Source organism: Ciconia boyciana, chromosome 5 (genome assembly GCF_034638445.1).
Source record: "Ciconia boyciana chromosome 5, ASM3463844v1, whole genome shotgun sequence".
NCBI lineage: Eukaryota > Metazoa > Chordata > Aves > Ciconiiformes > Ciconiidae > Ciconia > Ciconia boyciana.
Genome location: NC_132938.1, coordinates 67454189 through 67480567, shown reverse-complemented (window position 1 = coordinate 67480567; position 26379 = coordinate 67454189). Strand labels below are relative to the sequence as shown.

The 26379-nt window shown below is 37.1% G+C and overlaps 1 protein-coding gene across 4 annotated transcripts in view; it reads left to right on the top strand.

The window, feature by feature from the left end:
• The window catches only part of DCLK2 (doublecortin like kinase 2), a 93171-nt gene that overhangs the window by 32362 nt on the left and 34430 nt on the right, over positions 1-26379 (top strand). For 3 of the 4 annotated variants that reach the window (XR_012042680.1, XM_072862588.1, XM_072862589.1), the window contains exons 3-5: positions 14816-14918; positions 17366-17467; positions 22642-22736. Coding sequence is in view for 3 of the 4 variants with exons in the window: in XM_072862588.1 (XP_072718689.1) it covers positions 14816-14918; positions 17366-17467; positions 22642-22736 (300 nt within the window). In the remaining variant the exon portion in view is untranslated. Of the gene's footprint in view, positions 1-14815; positions 14919-17365; positions 17468-18804; positions 18856-22641; positions 22737-26379 lie in introns of all 4 variants that reach the window. The other variant, XM_072862591.1, reaches the window with a different exon arrangement.

The window sequence follows — 26379 nt, the reverse complement described above, 5'->3', positions numbered from 1 at the left end:
TGTTTGCTTCAAAGCCTATGTAATTCTGAGCAGATCCAGTATCTGCGCCTGATGTGCTACTAAATAGCACTCTCTGGTTCTACTGCTAGTTGCAAGGTATGTTTGTGATATTAAGAAACTGCCCATACTCCTTTTATTCTATTGTATTGCAAGCAGACTCTAGTGTACAATGTGCGTTTCTGTGCAGTTGCGTACCCAGATGCAGGCTGTGGAGCTGTCTGTGCTACAAACCTCCCTTCTGCATGGAGCAGGGGTGAGTTTGTAGTTCCAGAAGGATCACTTGACAGTGAATAGGTGCAATTGCAGCATGGCTTTAAGTTGGCCCTGGTACAAACAGCAGTGAATTGGCAGCAGCCCAGGCCTCAGCTGCTGGTGTTGGTACCCAGGATGCCAGACTGCCTTTTGCAAAGTTTTATGCTGGAGCGTTGCTACTGTTAGTATTGAATATGGCTAGATTAAAGCTACCCTGGATTTGTCTGCATGAGGTGGAGTCCATATTAGCAGAGTCAAGGATCAAACTTGCATGCAGATGCAGATACTATCATCTCCAACCTCAACACTATTTTTATCTTATTACAGAATAAATTAAAAACCTATTGTAAATACACTTTTCAGCTCTTTATGCTGTGATCTTATGTCTGCTTAGTTTTGGTGAGGACATTGCTTTGTTTTTTAGGAAAAGGAGGAGGAGGGAATTTGGAAGTTTTTTCTGTTTTGCAAATTAATCCTGATAATGGTAATGAATAAAAGCTGTAATCCAAGGATTCCTGAATTATTTGCAGAGGTATTTTCATCAGCTGCAACAATAGGTACATTTTGAGACAGATTGAACATCTTGATACCATTCTCTTTAAACTGGAATATGGTGCATAGAGCAAAGGCATCAGCGCTGCAGTTTAGGTTCAGCCAGGCTGAGCTGGACCTTGATTAATTCCACTTGTTGGGAGCTGTGATGGGACCATCATGAGAGATGCCAGAGAGGTGTTGCAGCTACTGTAGCTTCCAGTTCTGTGCAGAATAACGTGGCGATTCACCTGTTGGGGCTGCATTTGCTATTCTTAGCTGCCCCAGACTAGTTTAGGATCAGGAACACAGGGAGCATCCTCTGTATTGTTGGAGGTGATCTCCATGTTGCTAGCTGTGTATGTATTACAGCTGGGAACCCTCATCTGTTCCCAGTTTTGTTGTAAACTGTAACATAGTTTACACTTTTATCTATATTTGCAGTTTAAGTAATGTTTTTAAAAAATCCTCTTTCATCGAAGTTGAAAACGGGCATGATAGCTATATACAAGTGCTAAAAAACCCTAATTAAATGGAATCCCTGCCCCGCCCCCCCAAACGGTGAAGCAGTGTTATTTATATTACACAGCAGCACTAGCAGGAACAACACTATCTTATAACTGCTCTTCCTGATATGTGATTAATGAGAAAAAAATGATGATGTCTCCATATATAACTCTTGCTTCCAGTTCCATAGCCTGGTCTTAGTTTTAGCTTGAAGCAGACTGGGTTTTGCTTGTTGTTTGTGTGTTTTTTGTTTAACCAGAAATAGGCGATTAGTGATTTCCAGACTGGCTAGCTTTGTACACAGTATGACTAGGAATGTGAAGGGATTCTACTGCTGCATTTACTGGTTTTCTGTATGTGAAAAAAATGTGATCAATGCAGTGAAAATAATGAGATCTTGATACATGATGTCTTAAGCATCATGAAGACAAAGTATGATGAAATGCTTGATGAACTGGTGATTTAAAAAAAAAACAAGGCACCAACAACTTGAAATTAACAGATGTATCCCAATTCACATTTCTCATTGTATTTAAATAGCTTTCAGTAATGTATTAATGCTTCTAAGTAGATTTTATATAAAGGAAAAAGGGTTATTTGAAAAAACAGCCCTCAGATAAAACAATGTATTTAGTGAACTCTGACTTTATTATGGGAAAACCACAAGACTTGGGAGACTGTCAGTTTAGCAGCAGTTATCTTGAGTAAAATTTTGGAGAAATAGACTAAGCTAAACCACTGAAAAGATTTGGTCAGCCAAAATCTCAAGATTATACAAATCTAAATTTTGCATTGGGCCTTCCATTATGTAAATTAGGTTTATGCAATTCTAAAGTTACATTTATGTAATTCTAAAGTCAGAAGAGGTTTGTATTACAGGAATAAATGTTTTTTATTTGCTTTTCAATGAGTGGTAGGAGTTTTGGAAGAAAGTACTGATTCACGTATTGCCAAATATAAGTGGAAGAAAGTGAAAAATTCTTTTAAAGTGCCAGCATTGTTTTCTGAGGGTAGCAGAGCCTTCAATGACTGGCCTTCAGTGTTGAGTTTCGCTGTGGTTGATGTTATGATTTGAAGATTGTGTTTGCTCCATTTTACACTTCATAGTTCAGTATCTTATAGGAGGAGGCCTGGAATGTATTTTCAAAGTTTCTTAAAAAAAAAATTAAAAAATTAGGTGGTTTGGAAATGGATCTTCAATCTGTAACAATCTGTGATGTATTGTTCCTGCTCTCTGAAAAATTTATTTCCGGATACCAGTAATGAATTCTGAAATAATTAATTCAAAACAGAATGATCTTTCTCATGCACTTCAAAAGTACCTATCATATACTTTATACAGAGGTCCACAAAACAAGATAATGTTACCAGATGCTTCCAGTGTTCAGCAGCGTCTCTGATGTTCTGGCACACCAGAAACGGTCATCCAGACCACTTTAGGGTTTTTTAATATTTAGTAGTTTATTGCTGAATTATGACCCCATATGCATCTTTTTCACCTTCCAATTTACTCACACTTTACCTAAAAAAACCCCACAGCGTCAGCCTTTAATTCAACAAAAGTACTGAGTCTCCTAAATCCTCTGCCTAACTCACCAAAGTCAAGTTCCAAGCTGCTAATAGCAGTATAGCAATAAAAGTGTAATACAGTGTGATTTTAAAATAGGATATCTAAAACACTTCACCCAAGCCTTACAGCAGATGCCACAAAAGTCAAGTGACTGAGAAATGGGGCTTAGCACTTTTTTTCTGTACTGTTATGTGGTCTGGAGAGTTTTGGGGGGCAGGGTTCATTTTGTTCTGTGCTTCTGGGGGGGTTGTCCATTTTGCTTTTTTTTCTGCAACTTGTGGATGTTTGCTTGAAGGAAGAACTGACATTTTCAGACATGAAGGAAGAAATGTGTGTGAGATTTTGTTGGGTTTTGTTTTTAAGGAGAAACTGATAGAGACACCTTTTTTCTGGCAGGACTTCTGGTATAACAGTATTGATACATCTGCTTTTTTGTCAGTGCCTAAAAATATTACTTTTCTGTTGTCTTCATAATCCATTTGTTGTCTGAACATGAAATCAAAGATGTTTCTACATCTTCAGATGTGTTTTACATCTGTTTATCTGCTTAGTAAAGCAATTCAGAAGCAGCAGCAACAGGCTTAGAAATAACGTTGGTCAAAGTTGGGAGCTAATGGAATTGAATTGAATCTCTGAAAGCCAGTTAGAGGAAACAGAAACTGTACTTTGTATTACTTTAATTTTCCTCACATTTCTAAGCATCTAATCTTTTGATTAATCAGTTATATCCCCATTGTTTTTACTTGATGCCCCTAGCCCAGCATAACTGTTCCAGATGTTGCATACAAGTTCAACAGACCTCAATAGCTCATGACAGGCAAAGCAGAGTAAGCATGGAAGCTAATTTGCTGAGCCCCAAATACCTTCACAGTATATATGGCAGTATTTTTACACTGAATTTCTGTTATTTCATCTGTGAAATGTCATTGTTTGAAATAGTGAATAGAGAGCATACATAAGCTTAATTTTGTTTCTGTATTTCCAGTTTGCAATTAAGTGAGGAGGATACTTCAAGAATAAAATGCCTTTGAAAGGTCTGCATGCTGTTTGAATGTATGGCAAGCAATTAGCATTGCAAAACCTGTAAGCTAATATTATAAAAATAGAACTGCAAGGTTAGTTGGAAGTGCAGTTGTACTGAAACAGATAGAATGCTGATTAAATGAAGTAACTTAAGGCTTAAAACTGTTAACTGACCACAACTGAAAATACATGAAAAGCATCCTTTTAGTCTGTAAGGAGCTCAATGGAGTTTAGCAAGACTTCTTGTTATGTGAAGTGGTATATATGAAGGGGACAGAACTGAGAGAGAGACCTGAATTTATAGGTCTATAAATTCTAAACTTACAGGTCTATAAATCTAAACTTTCCCCCCTCCTATTACAGTGCTGTGAAAAGCAGCTTTGAATAAGTACAAGATTGAAACCCTGACACATGAACTCAGAAAACAATAGATTTTTATATCTCTATATAACAACATTAAATTGCAGTGAGTCATGCATGTCAACTGATATTTTGAATCTTAGAGTTACTTAATTTGATTTTTTTTTTTAATAGAATTTGAACAGAAACCTGACTTTAGCAGCTACTACATAAACAATTCAAGCTGTAGGAGAACCATAGAATCACAGAATGGTTTGGATTGGAAGGGGACTTTAAAGGTCATCTAGTCCAACCCTCCTGCAATGAGCAGGGACATCTTCAACTAGATCAGGTTGCTCAGAGCCCTGTCCAACCTGACCTTGAATTGTTTCCAGGGATAGGGCATCTACAACCTCTCTGGGCAACCTGTTCCAGTGTAAAACTAAAACTTCAATTTAAATATTAAAGATTCATGAAAATTTATTTGTACCCTTCATCAAAGGACCTTTCCAGATTTCTGCCTTGTCTTTTATTCTTTCTGCACTGGCCACAAACACTGAGTTTGAATTTCTTCTTTATCTATGGAAAAATAGTTCTGATTTAAGGAACTGCTGCTTCTGTAACCCCTCCAGGAAATAGTGTCTGCCCATGAACAGTGGAAACCTTGGATTGCGGTAGATTATCGCTGAGTACCACAGCAACTCTTCTGATCTAAAGAATCAGAGAAATGAAGGTACACTGAATATTTGGCCATATGATTTCATTATTTTAAGTTCTCTGTAGAATGTGAATGCCATGTTTTTCAAGTAGGTTGATTAGCTAAGGGCGCTGCTTTCCATAATAATGCAAAAGGAGTAATTTTATGGAAAAAAATGGTATAACATATTTTAACTGCATTTGTGTTGTGGAACAGGGTGTCATTAAATCCACAAGATTTTACTGAATTGGATAAGCCAGCTATCTGTCCTTATATGTACACTTTTTCTTTTAATGTTCTTTCATAATACAAGTAGCTTTTATTTTTAGACTAGCCACTCAGTGGTAACATGGAAGGTTAGCTGTGTGAAGTCAGGTGCTATTTTTGGTTCTGTATTAGGCTTCCCAGTTAATGCCACTGAAGGAAAGAATCTGTTATGCTGACTTTTGAGCTGCTGCGATTAATGCATCTATGGGCAAAGATATAATCCTTGTCTTGTAACTGAAAATACTGTTGGTTTTTTTTTCTCTTCAGACAAACTGGATTATGGTCATATCACGAGCTGCATTTGTAAATTATCTGTTTCCAGTTTCCACTTATTCCATGTTTAGTAATGCTGTTGTTTCTTTGTGTAACTCTTGAAATTGAGAAGCATGATGTTAAATTTCACTGTTTAATATACTGAAGTGATTGACTCTTGTTGAAGTAGTGAATAATACTGCGGGAAAGATTGTTCTGGGGTGTTTTGTGTTACAGAGATAGACAGGTGAGTTGTACAGTGTGATTCAAAATGATTCAAAATTCCCAGAATTTTAGTCCTTTTCAACTGTAATTATCCGATATCTAAATAGCTGCACATAATCAGAGCAATACTTGAAGTATGATTTTGCAGGAAGAGATCAGTTTTGCCCTTTGGAAAAACTGGTGAATGGACCTTGCCAGAAAGTCCTACAGTACTGGAAAGATTTAAGAAATAGATATGTGTAGGAACTCACTTGAACTTGTGCATATTTCTACAGCTTATTTTTTGTCATTTCCATTGCAGTGAGGATGATCTATTTGAATTGCTCCCAAATGTGATCTTCCATTTCCATGTGTGTTCATTTTCTGAATTAAACTTCAAGATGTTAAAAAATATATGCAAAAATCTGTTTAAAATTGAAATAAAACTAAAACGTGATACGTGCTCTATTCTGTCATCTGTTCACAATAGCTGTATGGCTGTATGAGTTGTAGTGACCTGACTAGTCTGTTTATGCAGTTCTTCTGCATTGTCATACTGTATTAAGCATTTCCTGCCAGACTTTTTCTGTTTACAAGGCAGCAGGCAAAGATTTAACATTTCTGTTTTCTTTCTTACTCTTTAGATTCCCTGTGGGACAAAAGGGCTTGTCTCCTCCTTTTTCACTGCTGTTCCTCATCACGGAGTATCAGTGAAAGGAGGTTCATTTTCTAATGATGACTGTAATAATGTGACACAGCCATTGATTAAATAGTCATTTAGGAAGCTGGCCTAGAAGGATTATTCTCATTTTGGTCTTTGTTTCAATAATTTTTTTTTTCCCCCTAAATAGGCTAACAAGCTGCCTTTATCCAAGACAGGCAAATTCAACATTTACAAATTTTTAAAAACAAAAAACTTGGTTTTTCTCTCACTGTTTACTGACTTTAATAAACTTGAAGGAAAAGACAAAAGGGTGCCAGATGCCAAACCTCAAATGGTAAATCAGACAATGTCTTGTGGAAGCTCTGACCTAGAAATCAGATTTGTTACATAGTTTTATTGTAGTGTCCAGCACAGCTAGGGAGGCCCATAGACCTTTCACAAGCTGTGGTTGTGCATAGCTTCATGAACGTGAATAACTCCACTGACTGCAGTGGAACTGCTCCCAAGCCTAAAGCTAACGAACTGCGTGGGTTAAAAAAGGACTTCGTAGGGTGAGACCAAAAAACAGGTGAACTACTTGAATTAGCTATTGAGAAAAAGGACCATCAACATGTTTTCACAAACAGATTAACTGAGACTGTTGGAAAGGTCTTAGAGCCTCTGAGTAAATTGCAAACAAACAAACAAACAAACCTCACTTTTAAAAAGTTTCTTTTTTGGTCAAGAAATATGGGAAATTAATATAAAGGAAAATCACATTCTTTAAAATCTGAAGTAAATTTGCTGGTCAAGATGTGCAGTCTTCTAATAAAATCAGGTAATGAATTTTTAAATTTTGTAACACAGTCGATACTTCTGCATTCTTTTGCATGATCTGATCTCTGTTACTGTATTTCATGTTTTAGTTGCAGTCAAAATAATTGTGCATCTGAGCCTCAGAAATTAAGAGGTATTTGATCTAATTCCCATTATTTTTAGAGCACAAAGGAGATTATTTTTTTTTTTCCCTGGTCTGCTAATGACCTTATGGAAGTTGACTGTTGGGGAAATTACTATGATGCATTGCATAATCCTCAGAGCTACAGTCAGTAGAAGAGGTGTCTAGAGTCTATCAAGCTCATGGTTATATATCCTCAAGCTTTAAGACTCCCCAGTCTACCCTATAGCTGTTTTGGGCAGACGTGCCCAGTCTTAGTAGTGTTTGAGCTTTTTCAAGCATTGCTTCAGGTGTTAGTAGCTTGCTTACCCTTCTTTTGGTGTTCAGTAATTTTGTTTAATTTGGGAACTCCCAGAACGATTCTGTAGTAGAGCTGTCACAGAGAATGTAATCTGGTGAGGAACAGAAGTTCTTGCAAGTGTCAAGTGCTTCTTCTCTATACCAGCAGGGATCTTATCACTTGACCTGATTTTCTAGGTTTACTATGTATCTGATATTGCAGTGTTTTTTGTTGCTGTTCTTATCTACAATGTGGGCTTCCATATTTGCCTGGCTCTTGACTAGTTTCTTTTTTGCCTGCTTCCAAATCACTTAGCATAGTTGCCTTCGACACTTTGTCATTTCTACTGAACGAATAGGTTGTTAATTAAAAAATAATACTGGCAATTACAGTATTTTTTTTAAAGGGCATGTCAGGGGCTCATTGGTTTGACTTTTCTCTGTATTTCTACTTCCTGGGTATATTCTAGCTACCCATCTGGCTATGCTCTCACTGTTTACTGAAGACATGTCAGGAAATGTGACTCAGTATAACCAGGCAAGTAGCTGCCTTAAGCTACTGCTGAACCTCTTTTGTGCCGGTCTTGGCTTCAGTCATGAAGGGTATTTATGGCTTAGTAAGTAGTTAAGAATATTGGTTAAACACGTACACACCCTTTCCCTTGGTCAAGTTTTTCTGTGAAAGTGCAGAGACCAAGGGGAAGTTCCAAGGTAAGAAAATCTGTGTTAAAAACCACAGTACTCGGTAGGAAAGGGTGGGAATGCCCTTTTTACCTTCCTTTTTGAGTTCCTGAGGCTGCCCAGGGGAAGCTCTTCCTTTTGAAAGTTAAGCCTGCCGCTGTTGGTGATGGAACTGAAAAACAGACAACTGACCTGTTTCTGCAAGAGTGCTTTCCTTATGTTTTTCACTTTAGGACATGGATAAACCCTTGAACTGTAAGACTGACAGCTTCAAAAACACTGCAAGAATTTTAATGAGACTGTTTGTATGGCAGTGAAGAGGAAGTGGCAGCGCTAACTTTACTTGAAAAGGGGGAAAAAAGTGGAGATTACAAATATGACCTGACTGGCAAAATAGGCAAATATTTGACTTTTGCTTATTCAGAAATAAAGGTTGATGCAAGGGGCAAAGGGCAAAACTGTCAGGACAGCATAGCTGTAATCTATCCCAGTCAAAGAAGAGTAGCATTTCCCAGCAGAAATGTGGAGACCCCTCACATTGAAGGCAGTAGCAGGGAGGCTGTATCTGGATTTGTCACGCTGGCATTTAACAAATTATTCGCGTTTTTTTCAGCAATTCATGGAAAAGAACTCACTGCATTTCTTTAAGAATTTCAGCCTCAAATGCCTGTCACTACTGCTGAGCTGAAAACACATACACAAATCCAGCTGTTACTGTGCATGCCAGTTTTCCTAGTTTTCCTTTTACCATGTATGTTATGTGCTTCCTTTTTAAAATATTTACACCATATCCTGTTTTCTTGAAGTCAGTAGATATAAATATTTCTTCTATTGTTAAATACAAATAAACTTGCATATCTTTTCCCGTTTTGATGTTTTAGTTCCATTTTCAGCTGACGTAGGGAATTTCTCATCCAGAGAAGCTTTCCCCAGACACAGGGTGTGGCTCTTCAGACTTAAACTGTACAGTCCTGGTGCTGCTTACTTAAATTGAATCAGCCATACTAAATTAAGCCAAACTATTTGTCTTTACAGCTCTTCCTTCTACATTTAGAATGAAGCATATTTGTAGAGCTGGAATAAATACAATTTATCCAGGGAGCTCCTGGCTGGAGGGTGTTGATATATGGTTATAGAACTCTCTTTAGTGCTAAAGATTTCAGAGGAATTGAATTCTTTAGTAATTTTTCAAGTGTTCATAAAACCTCCACAGTGTCAGTGTCTCAAATTTTTTTTTAGTATTTTTTTTTTTCCTCTGGAGGTTGGAGGAAAAAAATCTTGTGGATAAAGGGTTGTGTATATAATTAATTTTTTTTTATTTGTAAATTCATCATAAAGGACAATTATTAAATACCTGTTGAATTTTGTCTATAAAAGATCGATCATTATTCATGTTTCTTCTGGTTGGAATGTATCTTCTGCTTGTTAGATTCAGAGGTGGGAGTAGGGGTTGGTGTAAATTACATTTCTAGGCCTGTGTGATGGTAATGGGAAAGGGATTTCTGTATGGATCACAATTTGTATATACTAGAAAGTCCAGTAGTTTGAGCTGACTGAAGAAGTATTTCTTTGGAAAGAGCAAACTTCCTTGGTTATAAATATTTGTCAGAAATATAAACCTATTTTAAAAGGTAAATATGGGTGTGTGTGACATTCAAACCCTGCACTAGTAGACAGCAGGGGATCAGGGAACTGATTTTTCAAATAGATGTGTTTCTCTCCCTTCCCTTTCAACACCCCATTCTCATATTTTGACTCGCATTTTTGCCCATTCCTGTGAGTTTGTGCTTCATTTTTTCTGCTTGTAAACCACATTTTTGTGCTTTCAGCTGTGTGATTTTGAAGTGCTTTTACCATTAATGGTCTTGCAAACTACTGTTAGTCATGCCACTTCTGTAACATAATGCATATTTAGTAATATATACCTCTGTTAGAAAGGTCTTTGTGTTTTTCAAAAAACTTCATCCATTCAGTGTCCCAAGATTTCCTCGGGGAGAGGAGTTTTATGAGAGAAGGCTGCTTTTTTTGTAACAAGCAATTCAAGTTTTGGATCATTGAGCCTCTTGCATACTTGTTTGGGTTTCTTGCAATTGAAGCCAATTACAATTTAAATCCTGGTGCTGCCGCTTGAATTATGTTGTCCTGTGATCTTTAGTCTAATGGTGAGCACAGCCTTTTTGAGCCCATCAGGAAGCAGTGATGCCCAGCGTAATTTGCACATCATCTCAGAAAGCTATGGTGAGAATGCAAGTGAATGGATTCTGTTGAAACAGACGCACAATAATGCTGTGGGTGACCCTACTAAAAAAGAAAATGCAATGTTGACTTCCAGTTATATTTATTCTGAGACTTCTCACACAACATTTTTGCTTTTCCCTGTTCCCTTGTATTTCTGCTTGTAATTCTAAGCCATGAGAAGTATTTTTAAAGGACTGAGTACAAGTCCAATCCAGTCCTATCCAAATATGCACTTATCTGCTGTGTATAGTGACATATTTTGAACAAAAGCAGTGCAGCAAGACAACCTGATAGCAGTTTGAGCTGTCAGAGGAGCACCAATAAGTCACTTTTTGTTCTAAATAAAGGGAAGGCAGTGGCATTACCAGCAGAACATAGGCAATGTTTGGCTAGGAAAGGGTGTTGTATTTAAAAATAAATTGGGTTTAACACATTTTAAACATGTTAATTGAAGCATCCAGAGTTAAAAGATAACATTTTTCTAAAGTGTTCCTAAAGCAGTTTTTCAAAATATATTTCACTTTTCTATGTGGGGGGAAAAAAACCCCAAGAATTCAAGGAAGCATGAAACTCCTTTGGTGTAAGCCTTTGTAGTGTTGGCTATAATGATAAACCCTAAAAACTTCCTTGTGCAGCTCTGTATATGCCTTCCATAAAAAAAATCAGGTTTAAAATGGAAATTTTTTTCGTGTGGAAAAATCATGTTCATCTTGCTCTTTTAAAAGAGTGTTATCTGTGTAATTAAAGCCACAGACAGGAGAGAGATGTTCTGATTGAGCTTTACTGCAAGGCCACCAATGGAAAGCATACATTCTAAGTACTTGTGTAGAGTTTTTGTGGATGTAAACTAGGGAGTGGCCAGATCTGAATCTCAAACATGACCTAATGACTGTGATTTTAAAAAAGCTCTCAACACTATTGAAAATCAGATCTCATTTTGGTGCTTAACCTCTTCAAGGTGTCTAAAGCTTTTCACATTTTCAACTTCATGCATAGAAGCTCACAGATCAGGAGTAGCAAGAGAGTTGTTACTTGAATTAATGACTACATGTTTGACTATTTTTGCTATGGTACACTTATATGCAGCTTTGCTAATACCATCTTCCTTTGAAAGGCTTTTTAGGAAATATTTTGAAGGACAGAACAGTTCTTTTAGCACCAAGTGCAGCAAAACAAAGAATGGGTAAAACAGAGTATAGACACTTAGTGGAAAGAGAAAGAGCATTTGTTGTACACTAGTTTGACAAACCAAATTTTGATTCCTAACTTACTGGAATGACTGCCATGCTGTTCATATGCACAAATTCTACTGCTAATGAAACTCTAAAAAAAAAAAAAATGTTCAAAATTTTTTTGTTTTTAAATTTCTAAACTGATTGAATCCTGCTCAAAGCTATAAAAAATTGCTGTATGATCTAAGTATAGATATTCTTTGGACCGGAATTGTGTGCTTTGCAAGTTAGACCACAGTGGACCTGCAGCATTCAAAATCCCATGCAAACAATTTATTAACTTCAGCTTTCCCTTAATAGTTTTTTGCACACTAAGTGAGCAAAAAACTGTTGTTATTAATTGCAGCATATACATTAATATTAATTCTGTAGGAAATTAAGAATGTTTATTTTAGCATCTGTTTGCACCTTGGGAGCTGCTCCTTTGACTTTATTATGATAAAGGCCTAGAAAAATAACCATTAGATTGTACTTTCAGGAAAACAGAAGATTTCCATGAACTTGGTTTTAAAAATACTTCCCTCACCTCATAATCACAGAATCACAGAATCGTATAGGTTGGAAAAGACCTTTAAGATCATTGTGTCCAATCGTAATGTGTGATTGTTTGGGATTGGTAAGTTCTAGCAGATCTTTATTTCTTGTTGAATACACTTTTTCAATATTTTTTTTCTTGTATATTTCATGTGTAGCCAGTCCTGACTATTTGTAGGGAGAAGGACGACTTCCAGTATTCACTGCTGGAATATAGTGAGCATCTATGTAAAACTTTCTCATACTTGCATTTATCTGGCTTCCAGTTATAAGTGTAGTTTAGTATCTTTTACAGTAAGCTAAGGTCTCTCTTGGTCTGTGACTGACAGGTGGAAGTCACACAGGTCAGGTACGCATTGTGTGAGCAGACTGAGAGGCTGGCATTAGCCTGAGCTCCAGGATGGAGGTGCTGCTGCTCCACCTCCAGCAGTTTGTCTGATCACTGGTACTCTATGATTACTCCTGTGTATTCTTGCCTGGGGAAACGCTATATACATGAACATGTGGGAAAGCACCTATGGAAATTAATACCTTTCTTAAAGTTCTTTATTCCCCTCCCCAATAGGCATTTACAAAAGATTTTAAGGTGCATTTCTAAGGGTACTCCTGTCATCTTTTATGCACAGATCTGACCCTTCCTTTTGTAGAATTGCTCTGCAGACAACAAAAGGATGATGCTGCATGCAGTTACATCCTTGTGTACTTCCCAGAGTCTCACGTAAGACCTGTCATTCTCTCCTCTCTTACTCTCAGCTCAGATGTTAGGCTGGATGGGTTAAGGAGTGAGGGGGAGGCTTTGAATCAGAACAGAAAGATTAATTTTAGGCTCTGCTAAACCACAGCATTTAACTCTGACCTGCCCAAAACAGCACTGCAAGGGCATTGGGGGCATGGGTAGAGCAGTGGTGGGTGGGCAGAGCTTGTGGAAATGGCACCTGGTTTTGGGGGCTTTGGGTGTGAACTTGTGCCTCACAGAACATCTCTGCCCATGTCCGGCAATGCTACTGGGTTAAGTGTTCTGAAAGCTTTCTCACAGCTTTTCCTGTAGTGATGGGTTTGGGTTGGTTGCTGGATTCCTGAAATCTATGGAAATGATAATGAGTCCTCTTGCTAATAGAGTTATTAAGTAGAGAGGAATAAATCCCATGTTAGGAAAACTTCTCTTAAATTTGTACGGTCTTTTGAATCCAGTTATTACTGCCTCTTCGGTTAACTAGAAGCAGCAGTTTCAAGTACAGCTGAAAATATCTCTCGTCAATGAGAGCAGATTGTCATTGCAATGGTAAGATAACAATAAAAGGATTTTGGTGACGGCCAGAGTCCTTTGGCTGCATAACACAGTGACACACATGCTGGATACTGCATGTGGCATTGTAGCGAGGATCTTGCTGTAAGGGCACCGGCTGTTATTCCTGGGTTAACTGCCATGACAACTGCGCTGCTGGTGAATGCCCTGTGTGGGTGTTCTTGCAGAGAGCTGAGGGTCATTGATATTCTGGGTGTTTCTCAGAATACTGCAAGCAGTAGAGACCCCTTCCTGTAGTTCTGCCAACATTTACTATTATCACAGTGGATAAAATATGCAAATGGTGTTGACAGGTATTGGGGAAGGAAAAAAGCTAGTTTCCCTAAAAGCAGTTTTTTGTTTTACTTCTTTAATTACATGGATTTACCAAATTGTTCTAACTTTCTTAGCTTCTACATAGCTTTTATTCCCAGATCTCATTTGGGTGTGCAATGTTGAATAGGGAAACAATTACACAGTAAAATTTTAATCTGTTTACATTTAAAAAATAGCTTGCTATCTGCAAACACTTTTTTTCTTACAAGGGAGCTAGAGTGAGTTCAGTGGGATTTCTTGTTGTGGCTTTTTTGGTTTTAATTGTTTTTAAAGCAGACAATTGCTCCTTCACAAGCTGACTTTTATTGACTTTTGAGGAGTGAGGTTTTTTTGAGGTCTTTGGTTTTCTGTTTTTAAAGAATGTCTAAAACATTTTTCTTCCTGATATCCCCATCCTTCTTGAAATACATTGTAACATCATTACTGGGACAATTAAGAGCAGACAGAGCTGCAAAGGGCATGGAAGGGACTCTATATTTCTTCTTTTCTTGAATATGGAATACCTTTTAATAAAAGGGGGAATTAATTTTTTTTTAACAGGACATTAAAACATGGAAATTAAATGCCTCAGAACATAAAAAAATAAATTTGTAGATGCAATCATTTTAACTCAACAGATTTTCCCATAAGCAATTAATGTAAGAATAGAAGAAGCGTTGATATTTTAATAGTGTTTATAGCTGGTCTTGTCAAAGTCATCAGCATGCATGTGCATTTAAAGGCAAAAATACAGGTGTTAAATGTAAAAGAAGGTGTTTTTGGAGGTGAGGGGCAGTCATATTTTACATTCTTGATCCTGAGGTTTCCTGTGCTACTGGGAGAGCTGAAGTACTTGAGAACTGGAGTGTTTCTATCATTGTGAAAGAACATTATGGTATCACTGTGAAAAGCAAAACACAAACTTATTAATTGTTACTGACTAACTGAAGATTTAGTATTTGAAAGTACTGCATTTGTTTATTTTGCTTGGTATATTTTGCCGTCAAGGTGACATGCTTGCAGGACTTCTTTGGAGATGATGATGTCTTCATTGCATGCGGGCCTGAGAAATACCGGTATGCTCAGGATGACTTCGTGTTGGATCATAGCGGTAAGACTGTATATCCTAAACCCACCAAAATAGTGAACTTCATTGAGAAATCTTCCCCCTCCCCCCCACCCCATTCAATCCTCAAGAGTTGTGTGATTCAGGAAAATATACATGGGAATATATTTTCCTATGGATTAAAAAGTTTTTCCGAACCATCATCTGGATTCTGTAAGTCTGTTAAAATGCACTAACAAACCTTGATCTGTTTTCTTGGAAAACGTGCCCTGTCCCTAAAGTTACATGGAAAGCAGCATTGAATTTTAAAAGGTTCGGTCATGGATCTAATGGATCTAAAAATCTGTTAAAAATGTTCACTTTTGACATCTGTGACTATAAGATGATTTCCATATTGCTGTCTTCATGAGATTTTTGCAAAATCACATATGTAACCACGCTCATTTCAGGTCTTGAATTGTCCTGCTAGCCAATTCACACATTCCAGTCTTGTCTGCTATAGGCCTGTTTATATTGTGAGGTTATAGGGGGTGTTGGGTGGGGAAGGAGGTCAGACAAACTGGGACTTTGTGCCCATGCTGTCTGCCATTGACAGATCATGAATTTAACTTGTTTATGAAAGTTGTTTTTCTGTAAAGAGAAAATTTATAATGTAAGTTCAAGGAAAAAGCTCTTTCCTCTACCAGAGAGTTTTAGAATTGTCTTGGAACATCAAATCATATATATGTTGTTTTTTTCTCCATGTTCATAGAATCTTAGAATGGTTTGGGTTGGAATGGACCATTAAAGGGTATCTAGTCCAACTCTCCTGCAATGAGCAGGGACATCTTCAACTACATCAGGTTGCTGAGAGCCCCGTCCAACCTGACCGTTAATTGTTTCCAGGGATGGGGCATCTACCACCTCTCTGGGCAACCTGTTCCAGTGTTTCACTACCCTCATCATAAAAAATTTCTTCCTTATATCTAGTATGAATCTACCCTTTTTTAGTTTAAAACCATTACCCCTTGTCTTATTGCTACAGGTCCTACTAGACATGTTTTTTCTATCTACATTGGTTCAGCTGTAGAATCACCCTGATTTTCTTTTATGAAAAAATTAATCTGTGGTAAAGAAAACTTGCCCTGGCAAGAATTGTCAGATTATTTGAGGAGAGCTTTAGGTTGTGAATAAGAGGGGTTTTTTTCCTTTGCTCTCAGGTAACTGAAAGCAAAAGCACCTTACCTTCTGTTTTTCTAAGTTTTACAAACTCCATTAATATAATTACAAAATCTTCGGTTACATCAAGAAGTATAGCTATATATCTAACCACTGGTCCATACATTTGGATGGAGGGAGTATTCAGCTGGCTCCCATTCTGTTGTTATTGCCAGCATGCTACTTTTCCAGAACTGCCTGATTACGTTGATTCAGCTAGTGTGGAGGTGAAAAGAAGGGTATTTTTTTAACATAGTTTTAGACTAGCTAAGACATGATTCTATTCTTATGCAGGAGTGAAAGAGCATGGTTGTATTAACTCACACTGCAAATCCCAGTCTGGGCAAAATAATAATTTCCCTTGCAGATTTTAAGGCTGTAAGTTTGCTTTTCCCATTACACCATGCACAGACTAATTGGGCTCATTTCCTTTCTGAGAACCCAGTGATGGAGGGTTTTTTTCTCCCTTTGTCTCTTCAGCTTTGGTGGTCCCCGCTTTCTCTAATAACTCTGGAGGTCTTAATGGAGAACAGCAGGTTAGGTATAGAGTGGAACATGACTTGACTGGCAAGGCATGCAGCTCTACTTACTATTTTTGATGGGGATGCGGCATCATAATGATGGCATTGATATTGTAGTGATGAATAACAGGGACAAAATTAGGACAGAAATTTATATAATTGCATTGGGAGTGATTTGCAGTGGATGCTAACTATAGGAATTAAAATGTTTCCAAAATGTCCATGTATGTATGCCTATTGATTCCTTTCCCATTTAGGTTGTCCTTTATTTAATGATATATATCTGATGGTAAATGGCAGTAATCTTTGTCTCAGACTTTTGGAAACAATAGACATTTTTCACCTCTTTAAAAACTGGTCAGATTTATTGCAAAAGAAGGTAAATGGGGCTTGCTGTGCAGTTGCCCTATATGAAGCTACCATTACAGCGTGCAGGATTTACTGAATTATCAGAAGAACCTTGGCATCAGCTGACTTCTTTACTCTTTCAGCTTTACGTAGGTACAAACTTGAATTATAGTAATAATCCAGCTTCAAGACGTGAAGAAGTATTACATGCAGAATGTTACATACGGTGTTTGAGTAGCTCAAATATGTTTGTATGGTATGTAGGTTAAAGTTCTGAGATGCTCTTGTAAATTTGTTTCATTCAGTTGGGCGAGCATGTTTAGAAAATACTGATGTTCATTTTCTGGATAATAAACAGCAACAGTAGTGTTTGGAGGAAGTCTGTCCATTGAACTGTTGTCAAAACTCTATCTGCTTGCTTTGTAGAATGCCGTGTTATGAAGTCCTCTTATTCACGATCATCTGGCATGAGGCATACTGGGTCCAAAAGTCCTGGACCGTCACGTCGAAGCAAATCACCTGCCTCAGGTACTACTTCTAGGGAAGAGCTGAACATGTAAAATACATGAAAGTTAGAAGTTGTTTAATGGGATGAAAAAACTGTTGGCTCTGTCTGAAATACAAGTGCCATGCTTTGTTTCCTGAGAGAAAAAATGTTTTTTCAGTTTGTATCATAGATACAATACTAATTTATAATAAAATTTGCATTTATTTTTGAATCTTGAGAAGAAATGTGGTTTCTGCTTTTTAATTAAGAGGCACAAAAAGTTTCAGTTTATGAACATTGGAATAATTTGTGCTAATTGTACGCTTGGGATATGCTTTCAGCATGACACTTGATTTTCTTGAAGACTATGAACTACAGGATGGTGATGTGGTTAAATTCATGTTCATTAAACTAGAGTATACACATAAGTGTTCTGAATTTGAAAGGTTTCTCCTATATAAGCCTAATATTGTTGGAAATACTGGATTTTGCTGTTTCAAGTAATTTTAGGACATGTTCTGGAATGTTATTGCCCATTAACAGAGAAATTGTTTTTCTTCTTCTTGTGCTTCCTGTAATTTCACAGAAAGGTTCACATAGTGGTTTTGCCAACAGTTTGGGTGAACACCATATGTTCCAACCATTGAGTCTTCTATGCAAATAAATAGAAGGGAGAAACTTGGCTTTTTCCTTTTTTTACCTCTGCATTTAATTTCTAAATACAATAAAACTTAATTAATTTTTTTCCCTCAGACCTGGAGAAGTAGCCCTGAAATAAAACTACTGAATATGTAAATATACGATGCTCTGTTTTGAATGTAACTATACATGTAAGCTCCAGTGTGTGTATTCAAAACTGCAACATGTTCCATATTCTCATTCCATATCAATATTTGTTTTGCTTAACTGATGCTGGTTAAAGTAATTTTATGTCTTTGGGTTCTTTCAAAGTGGAATATTTATCATCTGTTTATAAAGGTTGAATATTTAACTGAAAAGCTTCAAAGAAGGATCACAATAACAACAAAGAAAAATGTAGCATGAAGGGCAAGTTTCACAACTGATCTACATTAATGCAATCCTGTTAACTCCAATGAGATCGCATGGGATATCTATCAACAGTGAATTTTATGCAAAATATTTAGAAATCAGTGCTGTCATTTCCTTACTTATTTCTACTTGGACACCCCTTTGGTTAGGTTAATTTGAAAAATTTATCCAAAGTACCTGGTATTTATCCTTCTATTTACTTGTCATTTTTTCTCATGTAGTCTTTACTTATCTTTATTTAATCTTCTTCCTTTCATGCATGTTCAGAGCTGTTTAATAACTTCTTTCCTTAATGTCTTTTTCCTTTGTGTCAAATATATGAGTACAGTAAAGAGGGGTGGCCACTACTCCAGTGCTTATTCTTCAGCAAAATCCCCAGGTGAGCCATTACTATTATGGCTGTATATCACTAGTGTGTCTCCTCCCTCTCCATTTACCTGTATTCTTTTTGCTGTATTTGTGAATATTTTCAAGCTTTGAAACACATGTTTTGCATTTGTTGAACCAGAGACATAATGGGTGTAGGTTTTTTGTTGAAGTAGATCGTTTGAGTGAAATCATATAAGTGATGCTTTATAGTTGGACATCTGCTAATGGTGTCCAAGTTAGATTTGTAAAGGTATAATTTGACTACATGTAGAGGAGCATTCTGAGGAGGAATACGTTTCTATGTGTATTCTAAAGCATATTATAATAGAAAATTTCAGCCAGTGCAAAAAGATAGGGTAAGAGTTGCTGAAAAAAGCAGTGCAAAACCACGTCATAGTTTTTCATTTTATTTGCAGTTTCCTACCTTCCTTTGTTTTCTTGTGTTATTTCAGCCTATGTTCACCATAGAAACCTTTTTGAACCTTCAGTTCAAATTGAAAGTATCTCTAAAGCAAGTAACATGCATTTTCATTAGCAAAGAAGTTGAGACTTTGGACCATACTAGAAGTTAACAATTTAAAAGGTATTCATAGGTTCTTCAATTTTGAACATTCCAATATGCTAAAGAATTGTAGCCTAATATGTACTTAAAGAACGACAGGGAAGATTTTTTTTTTTTTTATATTCAGGCAGATATACATGTCTAAAGAAACCTCAAAAGAACTTATACTTAGAAAATAGATACAAAAGGTAAGTTTTGCATATACATGCAATAATCAGCAAATCAATAGCAGCTGATAAGTTTGTGCCAACAATGAATATAGATTGCTTGTGTGTTTTTTGAGTAAAAAAAAAAAAAGTACTGCTGTCTGAAATAGCAGTGTCGTGGTTTAACCCCAGCCGGTGACTAAGCACCACACAGCTGCTTGCTCTCCTCCCCCTCCCCCCCCCCAGTGGGGTGGGGGAAGAGAATTGGAAGGGTAAAAGTGAGAAAACCCGTGGGTTGAGATAAGAACAGTTTAATAATGGGAATATAATAATAATAATAATAATAATAAAAAATCGTAATGAAAAGGAAAATAACAAAGAGAGAGAAATAAAATCCAAGAAAGACAAGTGATGCAAACAAAAACAATTGCTCACCACCAGGCGACCGAAGCCCAGCCAGCCCCTGAGCAGCGGCCCCCCTGCCAACTTTCCGCCTAGTTTTATTGCTGAGTGTCATATGGTATGGAATATCCCTTTGGTCAGTTGGGGTCAGCTGTCCTAGCTTTTTGTGCACCCCCAGCCTACTCACTGGCGGGGTGGTGTGAGGAGCAGAAAAGGTCTTGAAACTGTGTAAGCACTGCTCAGCAATAATGAAAACATCCCTGTGTTATCAACACTGTTGCCAGCACAAATCCAAAACATAGCCCCATACTAGCTACTATGAAGAAAATTAACTCTACCCCAGCCACAACCAGCACAAGCAGTTGTCTGACTCCCTCTAGATGCAAAAGTTTTACGTCTACACGCGGCCAATTCCAGCTTTTACTGTTGTTGCAGTTGTGTACCAACTCACGTGCAGTGGATCTCAGAAGACATTGGCAAAGCTGTATCAAGAAACAGCTCTTTTAAGTAGGATCCTCAGCAGAACGTACCATGTGTTGTAGAATCATAGAAGGACAAAACTGGGAACGGACCTCTGGACATCATCTAGTCACACCCCTGGCTCAGAACACCACCCTTGTCCACCAAGCGCATTTAAGATATTAGCAAAGAGCTGGAGTACTGTCAGTGTAGGCTGGGATGTTCTTCCTTAGACAGTTATGAGAGGGAAGAAGATTATGTTAACCAGCCAATTTCACAGGTATAGTTTAATGGTTCTGTCCATGCTTAAAAGGATGGTAGTGACTTAGAGACAGATAAGGATATCTTATAGTGTAGGCCTCAATGGTCATGTTCAGGAAGTAGTGACCTTTCTGTGAGCTGTATAAAAAGAATTTGTGAATAAACAAAAATTTTTTCCTCCTGAAGTAATAGTTGGTCATTTGGAAGCAAGTTCTTCTCCTGAAGTATCTTATTTTTGCTCATGAACTTTACAGCTCCATATTTTTTCTAATGGCTAGAGCAAATTGTGTATGCGAGAAGTGGAAAACAGTAAGATAGCATTCACTAGCCCTTTTCATCATCATACTTGCAAATTCTTTATAAAACAAGGATGCATTGATATGCCAGTTTTCAAGAAGGTTATCTAAAACAAAGTGATGAAAAGAAGTCTGCAGGAGGGATGTATACTCCTAAATACTTTTAGCTTCTTAAAAACCACTTAAATAATTCGCCTGTTGTTCTTACAGGCAACCCTTGTTAAAGTCAAGACAAAAATATCCTAAACATACTGAATACTTTTAGTAGAAAAGACTAAGCTCTTAGTCCTGTAACAGATCTGGGAATATAAATCCAAGTTATCAGACTTCAAGACAGACTTATTCTGTAGCTAAATGCTAATTAGTTATATCTTAACATCATGCATCAGAGAAAGAGATTTTTGTGAAAAACAGGGATTTGTAGAAGTTGCAGTATAGTCAGCCTGACCTACTGGCAGATGGACTGCCCAGGTTGTAAAAATAGTACTTGGAAGGCATCTTCAGCACTCAGAGAATGTTAGGGTACTAGGTTAATAGACACTTGTAAAATAAATCTAATAGCGGTGGTTAAGAAGTGATGCATAACCCATGACAGACCTCTGAATGTATAAAAGGATATGTCCTGATGTAGCTGCTATTTGCTTTGAAGCTAAGTTTCTATTTGCTAGGGGTGCTTTTTTCTTTCTGAAAAAATAATTCTTCACCATGAATCAGCTATGAAACCTTTTTAGCTCTTAAATTTCTGCCTAGTATTTTCCTCTCCCAGGAAAAATGAGGTTCAGCTAGAGAGGAAATAATGTCGCGTCATATAATGTTGCATCATATTTGTGTATGATGAACAGTGTGCTATTCTGTCTGCTAATGAAATTCATCAGTTTGTTTTTTTCAGAAAAATACAAGGACTGACCTAAGTTATATTCAAGTCAACAGAGGTATAACAGACGAGGCCTCTCTGTAAAACTGGACTTAAAATGAATGAACTCTTGAAGTCAAGAGGGAGGATATTGTATGTTTTCACAGACCCTTAAACTTCTTGGAAGTTCAGATATAACCTACTAGCTTTTACCTTGTTTGGGGTTTTTTTCCCCTAAATAAATATTTTTCTGAACTACTGCTTGAGTTCTTTAACATCCAAACAGCTCATACTTCTTGTTTGTTTGTTTGTTTTATTTGTTTTTCTTGGGAAAAACAAATAAAACGACTTGTGTTCTGTGAAACATTCTACCTACAAAGTAAGGCGTTGATCCGAAAAGGAGAGATGGAGGGTCAAAAGTCTTTATGAACACTTTCTCTCTCCATATTTTTTGTGAGATAAAATGATATAATTTTTTGTGACAATCAATGGTATAATTTAAAAAGTCTGTGGCTATTATTTGCCCAAAGCTCTTGCACTGGCAAAGGACAGAATAGGCCTTTTTATCTCTAGAATGACAATGCAATATTTGTGTGTCTTCTTGATCCCATATCCAGCCACATGAGTTTTGGGGGTGCAGTTGTGTGGCATGCAAGCGTATAATTTATTCCTAATTGCTGAGGAGTCTTTTTTGGTCTTTGTATGCAGACTTGAGTGATAACTTGTCAGAGAGGTATGTTATGTTTAAAAGCAAGTTAGGGTTTTTTACTTTTATTCATCTTTTCTTTCATTTGTTTGGTTTTATTGCTTTGGCCAGTTAATGGAACCCCAAGCAGTCAATTATCCACCCCAAAATCTACAAAGTCCTCCAGTTCTTCACCAACAAGCCCAGGCAGCTTTCGTGGACTCAAGGTAAGTGCAAGAACCACCAAAACCCCTAAATTCCATTATTCATTGAATGATGTATTACAGTGATGCTGAAGAAGAAGAAAAAATAAAAAAAATAAAAAAAAGAGGTATAATTCTATAGGGTAGCCTTGCTAGTATGATTTTTGAGTTGAAGTGGAGAAGAGATCCAAAGTAAGATTTTTGTATTTTGTCTTTGGTTGGCAGGATGGAACTCTCAGCTTAGGAAAGGCGGAGGATGGTGGTGGCTTGAATATGCCAATTTGCCCTCCAAATTTTCCATTGTTTCATGGACTGCAGAAACTCCCCAAGTAATGTATATTCCCTCGGCCTATATAAATGTAGTATCCTCTTTTGGATACCTTATAGTCTTGTAGTATTGCCCAAAATTTCATCTGAAGCACCCTTCTTCATCCATGGCACACAATTTCACCCCTTAATGCAGTCTCCTGCCTGAAAGTGTGAGGCGTTCCTTTGGGAGCAGCCTAATGTCTGACAGATTTTTCTCTGTGTTACACCAAGAGAATTCTCTTCCTCTCCCACTTAAAAATTGGTAGCATTTACAGTTCTTAGAGGCTGTTCTGTGCCTTTTGCTCAGTAAAATAAAAGGAACAGTCTGGAACACAGTTCAGCATCTTACTGCTGCATATGTGCAGCTGTCCTCTCAAGGAGAATTTTCTTATGAAATCATCAATTGCAGCCTTTCTGGAAGCACACTGGATGGTTCACACCGATTATTCTGATCAAGTAATAGCTCCCATTAGTGAACACAACAGTTGTGAAGAGGCTGCATAATTCTGTGGAAAACTCTTTTCTCAATTAAGAGACTGGCTAAAGGACGTGATTTGAATAGTATTTAGATTTGGGTTTTGACATGCTAATTGTTACCAAGTCTTTGTCTGTTTTGCAAGGAGTATGGCACTGGTTTCTTCCAGGCTTCTGTGATAATTCTGAGAAAAGATTTTGATTTATTTGTTTAATTCTAATATATTTTTAGATGTTTGGTTCATTGAGGCAATTTAGTGTTCATCTCTGCCTTTATGTTGTTGAGCTGTAGCATCCCATAGCTTCTCTTTGTCCAAAGCAATGTAGATTGGCCTTTCCCGTATAAAGCATTTTTAAGAGCAGTAATAGTTCTGACATTGAAAATTAGAACTGTATGTCTTAAAATTTGTCTGGACCGCTCTGCTATAGAACTTACAGTAGAGGACACCAAAATCATTGGACTTGAGGCTCTCAGCTGGTCTGCACTATATTTAACAAGTGCTCTTTTGTCTTCCTTTAATGAAATTGCAAGTTTAGAAACTAGAAAATTTGCTTCATTTTTTTCCCCACGCTGTCCTGTCTGCTTGTAGCTGATTAAAGCTCCATTAAGATAGAGATAATTCTGATAGTAACAGGCAATTTTCAGTAAAGTGGACATGTCCTCTTTCCCCTTCACTGTCAATTTCACTGAAGTAGGCTGTTGTACTTTTTCATTTTGGAATTTAATTGATGCTGGATCCTAATGGGTTTTCGTGTCAAATAATTCATCCCTATATGACCAAAGAAATCAACAAAAACAAATTAATTATCTCAGACTTGACATGTTACTGAAGTAGTGAGTACCTCTTGTTTTATCCCGTTAGGATGCATCTGTTCAGTAGGAGGATCCCAGCAGTGCTCCTGAGACTAAAGATAGGGAAAGTTATCTCATGAATCTCAGCATAAATTCCAAAAGGATCAAGTGCACTGTGCAGTGACCCTTGTTTCTTGATTATGTTCGAGTAGTAATGACTGTTTTGGTGAAGTATCAACATAAAACCAGTAACAGGGAGGCATGGTTTTATGCAAAACCAGGTTATTTTAAGAAACCCATTATTATTTTTGTAGGATTGATCTTGGCCAGTCTGATGAGGAAAACAGAGGGAAAGCAGGGACAAATTTTATTATTTTGAGATTACTGCTTTTCCCTGTTGTTAAATAATTCCTTGTTGCTAAGACTGCATCGCTGCACAGACAAGTAGTCTGGCTTCCTGCACTTCTATAAAGAAGGGGCCATGACTACAGCTGAATGAAAATGTAAGTATAAATACCGTGGCAGACAGTGAAAGAATAAAGTATATTTCTGAGTTTTCTGGCTTTGGAAATGCAATATTCTGTCTGATTTGTTGATATATGTTTATTTTTGTAGAGCATGAAACAGCAACACTTAATAATGGTTTTATATAAGCTTGGGGCAGCAGGAAAAGGGAACAAATCAGGGTTGATGTTTCTGTTTCCTGTAAAGAGCAAGACCATTGGAGCAGCTGCAGATGAACTGTACTTTAAAAACTGTGTTGTTTGGAAAGCCAGAGCAAAATAAAATATTTGACTATAAATTAGAATTTGTCTAAGCTTTTTGAAGTTTGACAATTAGAGCTTAAGTGATAATGCTAGTCATCAAGGCAGTAAACTTGCAAGAGATCGTGATTGCAACAGCATTTTTTTCTCAGTCTCAGACACTGAGTCTCATATTCTCCAAATGCCACTTTTCCTTTAAAGTGAAGTCTCTTCAGTCCCCAAGGATTCCTTCTGCTTCACAACACTTTATAAGCAGAAGTGGTATGCTCAGGCATTGAGCGTTTCCTTGCAGGTAAGTCTCCTTGTGAACAGCTTATCTTTAAAGAGAAGGGCTTTCATTCTGTTCTTTTTAGCTCTTCCAGACAGAGTGCCCTTGTGCTATTAATTGTTCAGTATATATAGTAAGCCAGTTTGCTGTCTAACATGCCAATCTTGTGTTAGAAGTGTTTTAAAAAAATTGTACTGGAGTCTAAGATTATATTGAAGTAAGGAATTTATGCTATGGCTTAAGAATAGTAAACACAGAATTTTCCCACAGCCCCAAATAAATGCCTTTATTCCACTAAGTGACAAATATGGATACCATGCACCAAATTACAGGCTACTATGTATTCTTATTAAAGTTCTTTATTTTTAACACCACAATTTTAGCCTGTAACTAAGCATTTCACTTTGCAGTGGGTTTGTTTCAAGGTAAAGATTTAGATATAAAAGTTAATAAGTATGGGCATGAAGTAAATGACTACTCTGTATGATATTCTTTTTTGAGCAAGTGTGCTGAGTTTCTTAGTTTTCTATTAACTTCTCCATGGAGATTAAAACTAGTGGATGGATTAAGAAATAATCGTAACAGTACATTAGGTGGCACAGGATAACTGACTGAGAGGAGTCCTTTTGCTGTTCTGTAGGCAGGTGACAGCTGAAAGGTTTAAACTTTTTATTTGGTTCTAAGTGTGCATTTATAGATACCTAGATATGCAATCTGTTAGGAGTACTTTGACTCTTAGCTCTTGCAGTACATCTGTTACTATGCTCACTTCGTACCATAAAAATCATTCAGAGGCTAGATTAAATATGAGATTTTGGAAAGTGGTGTTGTAACTTCCTTATGCTTACTTGGATGTGTTTTATTGTCCCCTCTTGAAATTAAGTACCACAAAGTCTTGTCATCTCTTTAAAAAGAAAATAAAATTGTACAAATAAAGAAGCTTTACAGTTCAGGCCTTTTTTAGGATCCCAATTATGCTAAACAGCATTGTGTTTGAATTTGTCTCAGCATTACCTTTTTGATTGATTGACCAGATGACCAAAGTGAAAGGGCATTAAA